Source organism: Protomyctophum bolini (genome assembly GCF_963924005.1).
Source record: "Protomyctophum bolini genome assembly, chromosome: 11".
NCBI classification, from domain to species: domain Eukaryota; kingdom Metazoa; phylum Chordata; class Actinopteri; order Myctophiformes; family Myctophidae; genus Protomyctophum; species Protomyctophum bolini.
In genome coordinates, this window is record NC_137872.1 from 43,607,431 (window position 1) to 43,624,877 (window position 17,447).

Sequence of the window (17,447 nt, forward strand, 5' to 3'; positions counted from 1 at the left end):
ACTTTGCAGTAATTGATACTTTTACTGATGCTCTTCCTTGAAGATCTCCGTGAACACGCCCGAGAACCGCGAGGCTTCGTTGAAATCGATGCCGTTCTTCTTCAGGTCCTTTTCGTAGAAAATCAGGTTGCCTTCCTGCAGTTGTTGAAACGCCAGTTTTCCAAGTGACTTCATCTTCCGCCTGATGTCTTGCGTGTCGTACTTCAGCTGGGCCTGTTGGAGCTGAAATGCCAGGAATTTGGCGTACATCTCAGTCAGCGTCTTGGGGATCTGTCCACCTCCGTCCGTTCTCCACATCTGCTCCAGAACCATGGCAGTGATGAAACAGAACACTGGGATGTGGCACATGATGTGGAGGCTCCTCGACGTGTTGATGTGGGAGATGATTCTGCCGGCCTGGTCTTCATCACTGAATCTCTTCCTGAAGTACTCTTCCTTCTGGGAAGCATTCTCAGCATTTATTGGCTATGTGACTCAACTGACTGAAGTCCTCTGAGGAAAGTGTAATTTTTCCCAATAAAAGCTGCAGGCTACGAGAGAACGAGGTACGCTTTTATTGCTATTCTTCCGGTTTGAGGGAAAGGAAGTTCCAGATTGATGGTTCCGGCCGGATGACTACAAAACAATGGCTACGTTTACATGAAGGGTGATCATTCCGAATAAATACTTCCGAATAAAATACATCCGATGTAATGTTTTTTGCCGCGAGTTTACATGGGAAATGGTCATTCCGAATGAGTGTTTATATGGAGAAGTGATAGAAGACATGATACATGTTATTTCACGTGAAACTACGCCATCTGTTGGACACATAAAATATAGGCAGTTCATTCATTGTGACTGTCTCAACAATACTGCCTACTACTATACTTTGTATCTACAGCACGGCCAGGGCACGCAACGCAACACTGATGATTATTATTGTATCGGGTCGCTCGTTATTTTTGAGAGAGAGAGAGAGAGACCGTTGAACACACACACACACACACACACACACACACACAGATCAGGGGTATCTCATCTGCTGCTGCTCCACGTTTTTTTTGTGGATTTCGGATCTGAAAAAAGGAACGAAATAACGCGCTCTTTTTGCAAACTCCTCTGCGCCGACGGCGCGCCTTGGATATGAGCGCCTTGGAGCATGCTCAGAAAGACCAGAATGAATTTACATCCGAAGCAGTGTATACATGAGTCAAATTTCTTTCAATCGCATTGAAAATCGGAGTAATCCGGCCAGTGACATCGGAATGGTTTTTAGATCGCATCGAGCGTTTTCATTCGGATGTAAGTTTTTGTAGGTGTTTATGTCATAGAGTGGAGAATGCCATTTGGTCTAATGTCACAGAATGTACAGTGCCACGTAGAGCAGCATGATAAATGGTTTACATTGTGGGTTATTGCTTTATTTATATTTTGTGTTTCATTTTGATCATGCATGCGTGTTCTTTTTCTGTGTTATTTGATGAGTGCCGTGCGCTATGATAGCGATGGACAATGAACATTATGCCACAGTATTGTTTACCTGTCGGGTGCTCTGGCCGGGGCGTGTGCAGCCTGTGACACGGACTGAGTCGGGACATTCATTCGCCGGTGAAAACTCCACGCCCAAATAAAAGGTCCACCTAGATCCCATCTCTCTCTCTCTCTGCTCAGACAGTGCCTGCTGTCGCCGTCGTCGGAGCACGCCAGACCTCTCTCTATCTCATGTCCTCCTAAAGTTCTCCCTACATGTTGTAGGCCAGATAGCAGTAACCCCTTGTCTCTCCACGTTGTGCCCGCGGATTGGACTTCTCTTCTCCTCCATACGACCCGTGGTTCCGATGTCCTCCTCGCCTCCTCCACGTCGCTGAGATCGAGCACTCTAGTCTGCAATGTCAACGCTCTCTATCTTCTGACTAAAGGAAAGTAACAACGCCTGTGTGCGTGTTTATCACAGTTGAAACTGCCGGTTTTGGAGAGGGCTGTCACTCATTATACGTTCTATCTGTGTGTTGAGGTGCTGGTGCCAGCCTGATGTGGTGACGGCGGTGGAGCAGCGTCGCAGAGATTTATCATTGATATGCTCGTCCTACTCCTTGGGAAAGGAAAGTAACAACGCCAGTGTGCGTGTTTATCATAGTTGAAACTGCCGGTTTTGGAGAAGGCTGTCACTCATTATAAGTTCTATCTGTGTGTTGACAGCGGAGCGTCAGGACGCCGGATAGTGGCGACGCGGAAGTCCAGGACTGGACAGTGTGGATCGGACTAAACTAAATCTGCTGTCTCGTCACGGCTGTGGCGAGGCGCTATACCCAGATCGTATTCACCACTGGACTGGACTGGTATTTCTAACCCCTGAATCACTGACTCTCTCCCCCCTAGTTTTAACGGTGCTGCTTGCTATTTTTAATGTGATTAATTGCCTTAATGTGTTGAATTTAAACTGTATTTGTTTTAAAGAAAAAGGTACCCTTGCATTTTCATATTGTATTGTTGAATGAATTAATATGTTTAGACTATAATAAAAAGGCTTTTGTACTTTTATACCTTATCCCTTTGTGTCGCGTCATATTGCTTTGTATTGGTGTGAACTGGAGTCCGAACCTGAGTAGTAACAACTCTCCTAAAAACCTGTTACATGTTTACATAACAACGTTTAATAGGGTTGAACTTTTCGGAATGAAAAGGGGATTTAACTGCTCATGTAAACGTAGCCACTGACTACAACATGACGTAACGATATCATCCGCTCCCGACTGGATCACACGGCAATTTCGTAACACAGACCAGGCTTAAATTCCTCCGAAGTGGAAAGCCTGATGGTAACGCGAGGTGAATTGGTAAATGGTGCATTTATAGCACCTTTAAGGTGCTTTACATAGATTGTGCATTACATTCACCCATTCACGCACACATTCATACACCGATGGCAGCAGAAACCATGCAGGGCACCAACCAGCACATCAGGAGCAATTAGGTGTTCAGTGTCTTGCTCAAGGACACTTCGACACTAACTCTGTGGGAGCCCAGGTTCAAACTGGCAACCTTGCGGTTGAGCCACCGCCGCCCAACATTTTTTGCAAAAACAGAAAAAGAAAAAGTGCCACAGACATAGACAAGTCTTGGACAATGTTTGTCCATGATGATCCCTGTCCCTATAGGCCGGGGCGTAACAATGTCTGAGTGTTTGCTCAGACCGATTTTTTTTTAGAGGGAACATTGGTGATGACTAATAATGATGACTCAATCAGGTAAGCTGGTACCCTGCACCCTTCTTGAGAACTCCCTTTTCTATGGAATTTCTTAACCTCAGACTTCCCAGTAACTGATAACATTTATGCACTTCCACGTCCGCCAAAAGTAGTGCATTGTTCCGTGGAAGAAAATACAAAATATTCACTTTGCTAAATATTAAATACTAAATGCATGGTCAGGGACCACATGCAATACCTTCACGGACCACCAGTGGTCCACGGACCACCTGTTGAAAATCCCTGTACTAAAATGTCAAATTGTTAGTCATACCATACCATACCATACCATCTTTATTTCTATAGCACATTTAAATAACAACAAGTTGTACCAAAGTGCTTTACAATAAAATAATAAAAATCACAACTTCATTTAAAAACAAACAACATACAGTACACAGTGTCACTTTCAACATCAAAAAGCTCATACTATGCTTGGAAAAGCCAAAGAATAAAAATATGTCTTGAGGCGTGATTTAAACACCTGAAGAGTGGGGGCTTGTCTTATGTGCAGAGGCAGCTCATTCCAGAGCTTGGGAGCTGCCACTGCAAAAGCCCGGTTCCCTCTGAGCTTCAGCCTTGATTTAGGCACCACCAGGAGAAGCTGGTCAGAGGACCTGAGGGTCCTTGTGGGAACATACGGTATGAGTAGTTCAGAGAGATAAATGGGTGCCAAACCATTTAAACATTTAAAAACAAAAAGCAAAACCTTGAAATCAATCCTGTATCGCACAGTCATGTGGTCACTAACGTTACTATGTACACAGACGAGGATGGTGTGTTGACCCGGACTACTGACTGACACTGAGAGTATACTAGCCAGTCTACAGTTGCACAGCAACTTCATACTCACCTGAGGGTAGCCAGTCTACAGTTGTTGCTCCCCAGTCCAGCACACAGCAACTTTATCCCGGAATCCTGGAGGTTGTTGTTGCTGAGGTGCAGCTCTGTCAAGGACGAGGGGTTGGAGCTGAGAACTGGGGCCAAGGCTTCACAGCATGTCTCTGACAGGTTGCAGCCACTCAGCCTGCAGGGAAAATGGGAATTTCTGTCCCCAATCAGATCAGACCTATTCTGAGCTCTACTGAAAAGTCAGCAATCGCAATCTTTAAAAGGTAGTGTCACAGTTGGAATGTTGGAACATTATTGACCACTTGTGGAATGTAATTTACTTAAGTACTGTATTTAAGTACAATTATGAGGTATTTGTACTTTACTTGAGTATTTCCAATACATTTACTTTTACTCCACTACATTTATTTGAAAACTTTTGTGACTATAGTTACTTTGTAGATTTTTATTATTATGACAAAACACAAATAAACCACTTCAACCCTATATACATTCCGGCCATTTGAAAATAGCAGTTCTACAAGCTCACACTGCGACGCATTGTGAGCATTGTGATTGTGAACCAGGGACCACCACCTTGACTATAAGGATCAACCTGGGGACCACTGTTGTGTTGTAATGGGATATGGGCTAAGATTAGTGCTTTCGTAGCACTTGTTATGGAATGCATCCCATGTCTTATACTGTTTCTCAAGCGATGGTCCACGGACTTAACTGATATACAGTACTGACAGTACTGATATCTTGGGCGTGCCTTAACCTTTATCCCTAAACTTTTTTTCCCCCATATTTTACTATCTTGAAAAATATTGTAAAATAGTTCAACTAGCAGATCTACATCCATACATTTTGGTTATTATCGGCTATTTGAACTATTTTAATAATAGTAATAGTAATATATATATATATATATAGTAAAAATGGCAAATACGTGCAAGATATAGCACATGATGACATGATTATATGGGCACATTAACATTTCCTAATAATGATGACTCAATCAGGCAAGCTGGTACACTTCACCCTTCTTGAGATTCTAACTGCCTTTTCTCTGGAATTTTTTTTAACTCAGACTTCCCAGTAATTCTGATAACATTGACGCACTTCCACGGAACAGTGCACAGACGGATTAGTTCACTGTTCCTTGTGTAGCCGGCTGGAATTGAGCCTTTGGGGCCACCGTAGACTGGCTGCCCTGCCACTTCCTGGTTTTCAATCAGTGTTACTATTTAAAGGCCTTGTAGTCTACCAAACAATAGTCTGCTTGGTGGTTACATGGCTGTGTGTCCTGAGACCTGAGTCATACACTTGGTTTGCTGGTTTAATGCTGTTGCCAGGGTGAGTAAGGTGTTTCATGCCTATTGGTTTAATGATGTTTATACTATCTGATCATTGTAAATAACTCTGCTGTTATAATTCAGGTTGATCAGTACCAAACCATTGCTGTGGCGAGAGGGAGTGTTATGTACAGACAACTGAGTCTGAAGGTATGCAAACAGACATTGTTGTTTAAGTCTACTTTGTGTTTGTGTAACTTAATTAATGTGTTTGTTTTTTATTTCATCCTGTAGATGCCACTGCTGCTTTGTTTAGTTTGAGTTAATACGTTGATTTTATTGCTTTTAGTATTTTGAGCCATTCCTGTTTTTCTGTTTCTTTGAGCTGTTTTCATGTGTTAACTTGTTTGGTTTTAATAGTCTACCTGGGTTTTAACGATATTGATCGCATGATATATTATGATAAATGTTTTGTACTCTTATCTTTAAATGTTTAATAAATTTCCTGTTTGTGGAACACCGTCTCAAGTCCTTATAAACAAACTTGCATTTTGTGGGGAACCCAGTTTACTGGTCTAGTTAAGTCTTTGAGCTATCTCAAGGTGGCGTAGTCATACAAAAGTAAATCCTTTGGTACACTTGGATACACTTGGAAGAAATTACAAAATCTTCACTTTGCTACATTACTAAATGCATGGTCAGGGACCACATGCAATACCTCCATGGACCACCAGTGGTCCACGGACCACCTGTTGAAAACCCCTGCTATACTGTATATAAGTTTCTGTTCTTTCTCTGTCCCTTCTGTTCTCAAGATCACAGGTTTCATTTGACTGACAGCTCACATGGAACGATATGTAAGTTACCATATTTTTTGCAGAATGGTGTATACTGATGCTATAGGCTACTGGTAACATAAATCTAAATGTATCTGTTACTGCTTTTACTATCAATCAGATGCTAGATTAAGTGGAAATTGTTAATGTGAATACAGAGCTTACTTACTTAGCTTATGCACTATGATGACAGTGGACATAATAGATTTATAGCCTACTGCTACTTTTTATGTATAGCCTACTGTAAACTGAAACAGGGCTTCACAGTATTTCAAATTTGTGCTTCTGGGGAGGTCCCTGGAACAACATATTTTCAGCAGATATTTTATTTTATAATTAAATATGCCTGAAAAAGCCTTTTGTTATGATGAAGGCTGCAAATTATATAAATGTTTTCTGGGAAAGCTTTCAAAACGTTCAACAAATTGGATTTTTTTTTAATTCAGAGTTTATTTATTAGCATTTTTTTCAGAATGGCAAAAATGATTATATTTTCTTAATACTGAATGGGATCATATCGACGGTTATCGGACATAACAGCAATTAATTACATCGGATATCGATATCGGCCAAAATGTCTCATCGTTACATCCATTTTAAAGGATAACATTTGTTTTTGTTATAGTTTAGGCCTACTGCAGGTGACTTGAATGCTATATATAAGTGTTTTGTTATAGCTTAGGCCTACTGCAGGTGACTTGAATGCTACTGTATACTGTATATCAGTGGTTTTCAACCAGTGGTCCGGGGAAAACCATGTGGTTCTTGAAGAGGTTCATGTTGTTCCCTGCTTACTACTTCTAGTGAGTGCACTGTGACTTTAAGGGAAGACCGGGGTTTACAAACCGGATGTTGTTATACGTGGAGTCAGTTGTTGTGTTGGGTCTGGCGAGGTGCCGACAATAAAGTTGTGTTGCAAAACTACAGTTGTTTTATTCGAGTAACAGTTCCAGGTGGTCCCCAGCTAAATGGAGAGTTGGTAACTAAATTGACCCTTGTTTGATCTTTAACACTTGAGCGTGACTTATGTTTTGATCAACGTTTGTTATAATCTCTCCTAACACACCATGGAATTGTGGACAAAATATTATCCAACGACAAAAAAGTATTCTTTCGTTTTGGGTCTGCCAGGCTAAATCTTATCAAATGGTGGTCCATGGATTAAATACTGAATAAATAATGGGCCTTGACTGGAAATAGGTTGAAAACCACTGCTATATAATGGAGCAATGTTGAGTACAGGGCTACCAAAGTGTGCCTGCATTATTGGTATGCCTGATTGAGGCAGCATTTACTTTATGTGCATGCAGGATAACAGAACACATTGTGGCTCAGGAGGTAGAGCAGGTCGTCCAATGATCCATGGGTCGGCGGTTCGAATCCTGGCACCTCCTGTCTACATGTTGATTTTGTCGAAGTGTCCTTGGGCAAGACACTGAACCCCAAATGCTCCTGATGTGCTGGTTGGTGCCTTGCATGGCTTCCGCCGCAATCGTGTATGAATGTGTATGTGAATGGGTGAACGTAATGCATTGGATAAAGGCGCTATATAAATGCACCATTTACATTCGTTTTCCCACAATTTATGCTTTTTTATGGTTTAAAAAAACACGCACTACCCCACCCGTTGACTATCGATTAATCAATTTTCTTTGTTTTTCCATTTGTATAAACATGCAACCTTATTATGTTTCAAGGTCCGTATCGGTCACACTCTGAATGAGGCAGAGAAAGACCATGTCACCAGAAGAAGACCAACAGTTCAACAATGCCTGACAAGACACAACATTCCCTATGATTTGGTACGAGCCTTTCACCTGTTTTATTTAGAGATAGAAACACAACATCCCCTTCACTCTGGTAGGAGCCTTTCACCTGTTTTATTTAGAGATAGAAATACTCATCTTAAAATAGTTTCATATAAGTGTTGTGGTCCAAAAATAAACAAGCTGTCTCGGCATTGTCATGGAGGTGTCTCTGTAATTGTTTGCAACAGTCAGTCACTCATATATGATACAGTCTGTTTCTAGAGAAAATGTAACTAATTCAGTAACGGTAACATTAGCGTTTTATCTCAGTCAGTTGATTCTTAATAATTATCCAATCATATCCATATGAGTGAAATGGCCGGGGTGACATGTTTATTTTTCAAACAGTTCTTATATGAGGCGATCTAAAATCCCCCCCTATTACGATTATAATGCAAATAAAAAGTACACAAACCTGTGGATTTGCGCCCTCTACCGATATTGACTTCGGTGCTCTATACAGGCACAGTATTAGAATAATTACAATTTTAATTAATTTAAAGCTGTTTTCCCTCTCAGGTAACTGAAAGCAAAAGGGTAACAAAGAATAGGACCTGCACACTGTTGAATATGTTGCTCAACATTTTTGACAGTGTGCTATTCTAACCCTTTTTATTTGTCTTTAATACATTTTTCTTTCACTTTGTCCTACACATCTGCCACCAACTTGCCGACGTGTGCAGCAGCCTTTTTGAGGGGCGCTATAGCCCCTCCTATAGGGTCTGTGTAAACACAAACATTGAAGACATAAGTGTGTAAACACAAACATTGAAGACATAAGTGTGTAAACACAAACATTGAAGACAAACGTGAGGACGCACATTTTGATTGGCCGGAATGACATTTGTGATTGAAGATAACTGAAAGCAAAATAACCACCGTTGCATTCCTCTATAACGCTTTCTTATGGTGATTGTGTTAAAAGGACAAGGTTCCCAACATTGCTGTGATTGGCTCTGGAGGAGGAGAGAGAGCCATGGTGGGACTGCTGGGATCTATCCTTCAACTGGGGGAAGCAGATCTACTGGACTGCATGATGGACCTGAGTGGAGTGTCTGGATCTACCTGGTACATGCACGCACGCATGCACGCACGCACACGACACACACACACACACACACACACACACACACACACACACGGAAACACACACAAGGAAGCATACTAGGGCCTTTACTGTTCCTAATATATGTAAACGACATGACATCAGCTTGTGACTGCAACTTGTTCCTGTTCGCAGACGACTCAGCACTGCTGGTCTCGGACAGGAACAAACTGCAGGTTGAAAAGACTCAGCTCTGAACTCGGTAGAATCTGCACCTGGCTCGCTGATAACAAACTATCCTTACACCTGGGAAAAAGTGAATCCATTCTCTTCGGATCAAATAGTAATCTCAGCAAGGCAGATGGCTTCTTGGTTAGAGTGGGTGACAATATTATCACACGAAAAGATGAAATTACCTATCTAGGTTCCATCCTGGAGGCCAATCTTTCCAGTGATAAAATGGCCACCAACGTAATCAAAAAAGTCAATCAAAGAACAAGATTCCTTTACAGGATCTCCTCACTGGTCAGCAAAAACACCTTGAAGACCTTAACAGGAGCCCTCGTACAAGGTTTCTTTGACTATGCATGCACCTCTTGGTACCACAGCACCTCAAAGGCCCTTAAAACAAGGCTCCAGACCTCCCAAAACAAACTGGTCAGGCTCCTACTTGGCCTCACCCCCCGAATCCACCTCACCCCTGCCCACTTTGACAGGCTGGGATGGCTTAGGGTTGACGACAGAGTACAGCATCTTGCAATGGGTCTGGTCCACAAGATTCGATACACCACCAAGATACCCATGTACCTGTCTAAATACTTCCTTAATGTAAACGTAGTCCACACCCACAACACCAGAGGGAGTGCAACAAACCATGCACAACCCAGATTCAGCACAAACAAGGGACTAGATTATTTTCGCTCCTATGCCACCAAAATGTGGAACGCCGTCATTAAGACATGTGAATCCCTTGACTCCTTCAAAACCGTTCTCAAAGGGCACCTACGGACGGCTGCAATTCGAAACTGGCCCCTGTAAAATCTGAATCCCCCCCACCCCACCCCCCCCCTTTTCCCCTCACTGTATATGTATCTTTTCCCTTTTTGCTTCCTTTATGATGAATTCCTGTTCTGTTCTGTATAGAAGTGTCTATTTGTACATGTCTCTAAATGTCTTGATGAATTGAACAATGTGGACCCTGTTGTAAACAAGTGTTATGCTTAATTGGGTCGTCCACTCACAGTTAACAGTCTCTGTATTGAGTTTGTGCTTGAAATGTACAGTAATTCTACAAACTGTTAATAAATATTTCAATCAATCAATCACACACTGCATGATGTACCTGAGTGGAGTGTCTGGATCTCATCAACAGATGGTGTAATTAAATGTATTTTCTCTCTTCTCCTCATAGGGCCATGGCCTCCTTATACAAAAAGAAGAACTGGTCCAGAAATGTGACGACTGTGATAGAGGCCATCTTTGAAAGGCTGGCTGGTGACCCAGTGTCCTGGAAGGAAGCATGGCAAAAACTGAAAAAATACTACGAAGCTGACCCTGAAAACTACTCTTTGACTCATTTCTGGTCTGCAATGGCGGTCACCATGTGGGTGAAAGAGGTCAGAGAATAAAACTCACACAACTGACAATTTAGTCAGTTGTATTAAATGGAACTACATGAAGCATTGTTGAAACACACACATAGGCCTACTGCAGCATGCGAGTGAGATGTTCCTCCAATAACTGCTCATTTTGTTACTGGAAAAACTGATAAGAATGTTCAATACTCTTGCCTTGTCAATATTAAGTGGAAATGGTGTTTTCACTACCTACCCTTTGGCCAATGGTTTTGAGTTTCATGTCTTTGCCGTTTGGTATAGCTCTCTGCCATATTGCAGAGTTCCGTAAACAAGGACTGCACTGTTCCAGGTATGGATATGTGTCTAAAGATTCTAACAATTGTGTTGTGTCTTCAGATAGATGAAACACCTCTTTCAGATCAGAGAGGAGAGCATTCCGAGGACCCCTATCCCATCTTCACTGTGATTGACAAGGGGATGAAACAAAAAGAACCACAAACCAAACTGTCGTTAGAAAGTAAATATCATTATCAGTATCATTATCATCTGTTTGATTGATTGGTTGATTGATTGATTGAAAGAAAAACTACCGTGGCGTTCAATCATTACTGACAACATAATACAAAACAAATTTTGGAAAATGAACATAAACAGTTATAGTAGAGTGTGGCTGTGCAGTCCTGTCCTTCAGGAGTCAAATCCCATTGAACTGGACTGATACATTCAGAGGGTAACTGAGTTTTTACTGGACTGATACATTCAGAGGGTAACTGAGTTTTTCTTGGCAGACACGTTTGTGGAGATAACCTACCCCGAGGTGGGGTATAGTCAGGCTGGGGTCTTTGTGGGCCTGAAAAGCTTTGGGAGTAAGTTTGACAAAGGGGAAATCACACAGAGCCAGCAAGAGATGGACATGCTCTACATACAAGGTGATGTACTGTTAACACAGACATACTGTACTACTGTTAACACATGAATACTGTACTACTGTTAACACAGACATACTGTATACAGAGATTATAATGTGTTTCATTGGCAGGCTTGTGTGGCAGCGCCCTCGCTGATGGGACAGAAAATAAGAAAGCAATTAAGGAACTTCTATGGGGACTTCTAAAGGGATTATGGCCCTGTATGGAATTACTATTTTATTCATTTTGTCATTGGTATACATTCAAGCATTTCTTTTCTGCACACGTTTTAATGATTTCATTAATGCTATTATTGCTTTTGCATCCGTCTAGTTAAGGAGGACAGTTGCCAGGCGTCTGAGTCTGAGGTGCTCCAGATGCTGGTGGAGATAAATCTTCGGGCCTCAGAAGACCAGGATTATTCCGATTTTATGACCAAAATGAGCACGCTGCTTGAAGGTACACTTTGAATGTAGCAGTCATAGATGTCATAGATGTATTTTCTTAAAGGAGTACTTCTCCCAAGAAAGTATTCCCCCCAAGGATAAATAAAATAATATATGTAGATATTTATATAGCATTCCTTTGCGGTCAATGAAGACTTCAAAGATAATATAAGAAACAGTTGATGCAACACAGCGCAGATCCAATTTTAACAACAGTACAAGTTCAATCAACATTTTAAAAACTTGAATGTTTGCGTCATTCGTTTGCGTTCATGAGATGATTTAATAGTATTTTGTTTTAGTTATTGAGTTTAAGTATCTCAGGGTCTTGTTCACGAGTGAGGGGAGGAGATCAGATCGGAACAGCAGGGGCGGTATTGCAGTCGCTGTACCGCACTGTTGTGACGAAAAGAAAGCTGAGCCAGAAGGCAAAGCTCTCTGTCTACTGCTCAATCTTCGTTCCTACTCTCACCTATGGTCATAAAGTGTGGGTCATGACCGAAATAATAAGGTCACGAATACAAGCAGCCGATATGAGTTTTCTCAGACGAGTGGCTGGCATCTCCCTTAGAGATAGGTGAGAAGTTCAGTCACTTGAGAGAGACTCGGAGTAGAGTGGCTGATCTTCGCCTGGAAAGGAGCCAGCTTAGGTGGTTGAGCGTCTCCCTAGGGAGGTCCTTGATGCACGTCCCACTGGGAGGAGACCCCGGGGCAGACCAAGGCACAGTTGGAGGGATTACATCGACTCACTGTCCTTGAAACGCCTCGGGATCGGGAGGAAGTTACTAATGTTGCGCTGGAGAGTGAAGTCTGGAGCTCTCTGGTGGAGCAGTTGCCCCCGCGACACGACTACGGATAATCGGTTGAAGATGGATGGATGGATGGATGGATTTTTGATTGAGCCAAAACACGGGTGTTTACAAGACACTTCTTGTTCTAGTTCTTGCTCAATCTTGATTACATCCAAATATACACCTGCTAGTTTAAAACTTTATTTTTGATAAGTAAGTTCCATAGAGTATAGGCCTATATTGAATATTCTGGAAGAACCTGATCTGCCTTAGTCTCAGAGAACCACTAGTGGTAATCCATTAGATTTGACTGAACTCCTGAAAATCTTCCTGTGGTTCTGGTTAAATCGGTTTAATGTGTTTATCCATATATTTTGCCTGCAGGCAAACTGGACAAGATGGGCCAGCCAGTGATTCTGGACGTAAGCGGAATGGACAAGAGGCATGCAGAAGAGGAGCTCAAGCGGTTCACCTTGTTGGTCTGTGACTGTTTGCCTGACTGGTACGATGAAACGGGTGTCTCTGTCCCCCGTGAGTTGTGCAGAATTATCTCCGCATCTAAATATCATTCAGAAAATACACTGTTATTTTGGGCATGTGGCGCAAACTGGAACTGCCTTTTCCCTCAAACCGGAAGAATAAAAATAAAAGCTCTCGTAGCCTGCAGCTTTTATTGAGAGAAATCGGTTTGAGGGAAAAGGAAGTTCGTTCCTGCCTGTCGACTACAAAACAATACTACAACATGACGTAACGATATAATCCTCTCCCGGCCGGATCATATACCGGAATGAAATGATGCCCAGTGCGCTACAACCTACATCACCAGCATTCACCAAAAAGAAGGGCTGGTGAACACTGTATTGTAGGCTAGTACCAATGTATACAATCTACTTCTAATTACAGTGTGGTTGAAAATAATCAGAGCCACGACACGAAACATATGGCAGTACAATTGGGGAACCACATACGACTTCCTGTTCAAGATGCCAGGTGAGAACAGAGTATGCTTATTTGTCTCCACCAGGCCGAAGGCATGTGGAGAGAGTATGTTTTGCACTCCGTCCGTGTGTACGTCTGTGTGTGTGTGTCCGTCGGTGTGTGTGTCCGTCTGTCCGTCCGTTACCAGCTAATCTCCAGCAACCGGTCGATGCTAAATATTGCACACACTCCCTGGATGCCAACGATGAACCTCTGCCCGAAATATTCCAGAACGGCCTGTTATAGCACCACCAGGAGGCCGACTTTTGAAAAACACATTTTTTATATTACTCCTCCAGATTGTGTCCAAAAATCCCGCAAATCGTTACACACCATCTCTATATTCATGTGTTCAAGACGGATCTGTCCGATATTTCTTATTCCATCCTAATTGGCTAACATTGGCTTTCAAAGTTTGCAGGATTTGCCCGTTTTGAACAAAAAGCCTCAAATCATTAACGCAGCGTGCAATTTACGTGAAATCTTTCACAGACTTTCCTACTAGGCTGAGGAACATATCCCACCCTTTTCACATTGGCCTGTTATAGCGCCACCAGCAGGTGAATTCTTGCTAAACCCATTTTTGGAACAAAATGCCTCAAATCATCCAATTGCCATCCAAGGCGTAAGAAGAAATGGCACCCTTTTCACATTGGCCTATTATAGTGCAAGTTGTGGCCACAACTTGACCTGCCCTTGACCTGCCCTGATATATATATTAAAGTTTAAAATATATATATATTTTTTAAATTAATTTGTTTTAAATTAATTTGGGATTAATATAATCACAATACGAGATGATTATGTTTTAGGGGGTGGATCATGGCACAGTCCATCGTTAAGTGGTTTATACTGGACAAATACTGAATGGAATGATTGATGACTTTGAGACTTGATGTTGTTTTTTTGTTTTTGATTTTATTCTTTTTACTTAAAAAAAATAAAGGGTGGCAGGTAGGCTTTGATATCCTGAATACGGAAACGAGGAGCTACGAGGACGCTGGGCTGAAGCTCAACTCTCCCTTCTTCGCCGTCCTCAGAGAAGAGAGACACTTCAACCTCATCATCTCCCTCGACTTCAGCGATGGGGACCCCATGCTGGTATCTTACATTTCTATATTGTGTGTGTGTGTGTGTGTTTATAGCAGGTGCAGTTCGACACATAGACTCACTGGCCTTGGAACCTCTCGGAATCCCCCAGGAGGATGTCTCTAATGTTGCTCTGGAGAGGGAAGTCTGCAGCACTCTGGTGGAGTTGTTGCCCCGGCGACCCGACTATACGGATAAGCGGTTGAAGATGGATGGATGGATGGGCTGGAAGGGTTAATTAACGTTCTGATTTTCTTTCTGCTACTGTGAAGACGGTGAAGGATGCTCAGAAAATGGCCAAGGAGATGGATATACCTTTCCCACCTGTTCCTGAATACCCACCAGATATCATGCCAGAGTGTATCTATGTGTACCGACCAGAGGATCCAGAAGATAAAACAACGCCAACAGTGATCCACATGCCCCTATTCAACAGACAAAACTGTGACTCGAAAGGTAACGGTTGTATTTGTATATTGCACATGAACGTTATACTTGTAATGTCTGTCCATCCAAATACAGTCAACACAGGGGGTGTTGAGAGACCGTTTTTGATGAAAGCATGCTTTTACTAATTTAAAGTGTTAAAAAGTTATCTTAATGACGTTCGGGAGACAAACACTTTCCTGGGGTTTTTATGTGCGTAATATATGTGTTTTTAGATATTTGTGTATATTTCAAAGTGTCCATGATGTCATGCTCACTTCCTGGACTACAATTCCCATAATGCTTTGGTGCACTGCTCCTCCTTGTAGATAGGGGAAGGGCTGTCTTACTGAGACAACATGTTGTCCAGGAAGTAAGTGAGCCCAGTGAAACTTTACCTACATAAAAACCCCAGGAAAGTGTTTCTTGTCTCCTAAACATCATTCAAATAAGATCTGGTTGCAAAAGGGGTGAAGTGGCCCTTTAACTAATGCATTCCTTCGAGGAAGTTTATATAAATTATGTAACACTAATGGTCATTAAGCTGTCACCATTTCAGTCTTTCAGAGGAAAGCTGTGGACAGTTCAGTAACCTGCCTACACTGGTGGTACACACATTGTATTTCAGTGTGCTAACATGCCACCAGGAGACAGGCTGGTGTTTTTAATAGCTTGGAATCCCCATAGATGATGTCACTGGTAGGCAGGTTCCTGAACTGTCCACAGCTAAGACAGAGAGTGAGTAGACGTAATTGTCTTATTCTGAGCATGAGGAACAGTAAGATAATGTCAAAATGTGTGTTTTCTATCCCCACAAATAACCAATTTTGAACAATCATGCTTTCATATCATATGGGTGCTTTAATGGAAATTGCTCTCAGGAACAGCTCAACAAATTTTGTCCTCATTGTGATGTCATCAATGTCACCCTACTTTGTATAATTCCTCCTTCTTCAGTTCCAAATTTGCATTTCCACTATTTACAATGTCCACCATTGTTGATTTTCCAAGCTGGCATGGAATAGAAATAAGCCTGGTTTTATCTAGCATCAGTATTATAATGACTCAAATATTAAATAATCTGCATATCAGCGCCCCCACCACCTCAGGACATTGTGGTGATTGAGGCTCAAACCATTAGGGAAAAAAATGGTGATTGAGGCTCAAACCATTAGACAATAATGATATTAAATATTAAAAAAACAGTTTTTATTTGCTTTTAAAGTGCTTCTTTCTGGTTTGGTACAGTACATTCATCAGGTATCTCAGATTGAATGGGCCATCATGGAAATATAAATAATAATGCAATATCCTGCATAAGTATCTAATGTAAATGAAAAAAAAAGAATGAAAAGAAATGTGGAAAAACAATCACTCATGCATCATCATCTCCTTTCATAACCCATTTTGGGCGGGAACCCCTTTTGGTGTTAGCATTATGTTATGCTTTAGCTATTGAAAAATAGCAGATCTACAAGCTCATAGCGCGCCACCGAGTGGAGTCAACTTATTTTTATTTCGACGTCATGCCTAAATGGGATAAAGTATCTATTTACCCCACGAGTGCAAATGGTGAGTGTGGGTGACATTTGTGTATGTTACTGTGTGACCTTTAGAACATTTTTTTTATAGTTTTGTTTCTAATTTCTCCTCATCTCTGCATCAGCTAATTATGACAAGATCAGAAAGGAATACACAACCTTCCAAAAAGGAGCGTACGATGCTGCAAAGATCGAGAAGCTGAAGAACTTAGCTGCTGCAAATGTGATCAACGCCAAGACCATCCTGCTGGAGGAGATCCGAGAGGCCTCGAAGAAAAAAAGCTCCTAAAAAAGAAGGACAAGGATACATTCTAGCACAAGGATACATTCTAGCACAAGGATAAGGATAAAGATAAGTCTAGTGAACAGGTGGGTTTTCAGTGAAGATTTGAAGGTAGGAAGTGAGGGGGGGCATCTGGGATGTGTTTGGGGAGAGCGTGCCAGAGGTTAGGGGCCGGGGCGGCCACGGAGAAGGCCCCGTCGCCCCAGGTTTTCCCTTTGATCCTTTGATCCCTGAGTTTTGAACATATTGGAGACGGGCAATGAGGTGAAAGAAGGCGTTTTTTGTGATGTGGTTAATGTGGGGGAGGAAAATGGGTTGGGTCGGATGCGTGGGGAGGGTTTGACATTGATTATTTCTGCA

General features: G+C 42.0%; 1 protein-coding gene across 1 annotated transcript; it reads left to right on the forward strand.

The window, feature by feature from the left end:
- Positions 1-310: 310 nt before the first annotated feature.
- On the forward strand, positions 311-17,093 carry LOC308323520 (cytosolic phospholipase A2 gamma-like; the record flags this gene model as incomplete). Its single annotated transcript, XM_080775249.1, has 10 exons — positions 311-469; positions 2,182-2,232; positions 8,929-9,071; positions 10,460-10,664; positions 11,022-11,142; positions 11,867-11,992; positions 13,155-13,301; positions 14,695-14,849; positions 15,110-15,293; positions 16,930-17,093. The coding sequence occupies 10 exons, from the start codon at positions 311-313 to the stop codon at positions 17,091-17,093; spliced, it is 1,455 nt and encodes a 484-aa protein (XP_080631375.1).
- Between the last annotated feature and the right edge of the window lie 354 nt (positions 17,094-17,447).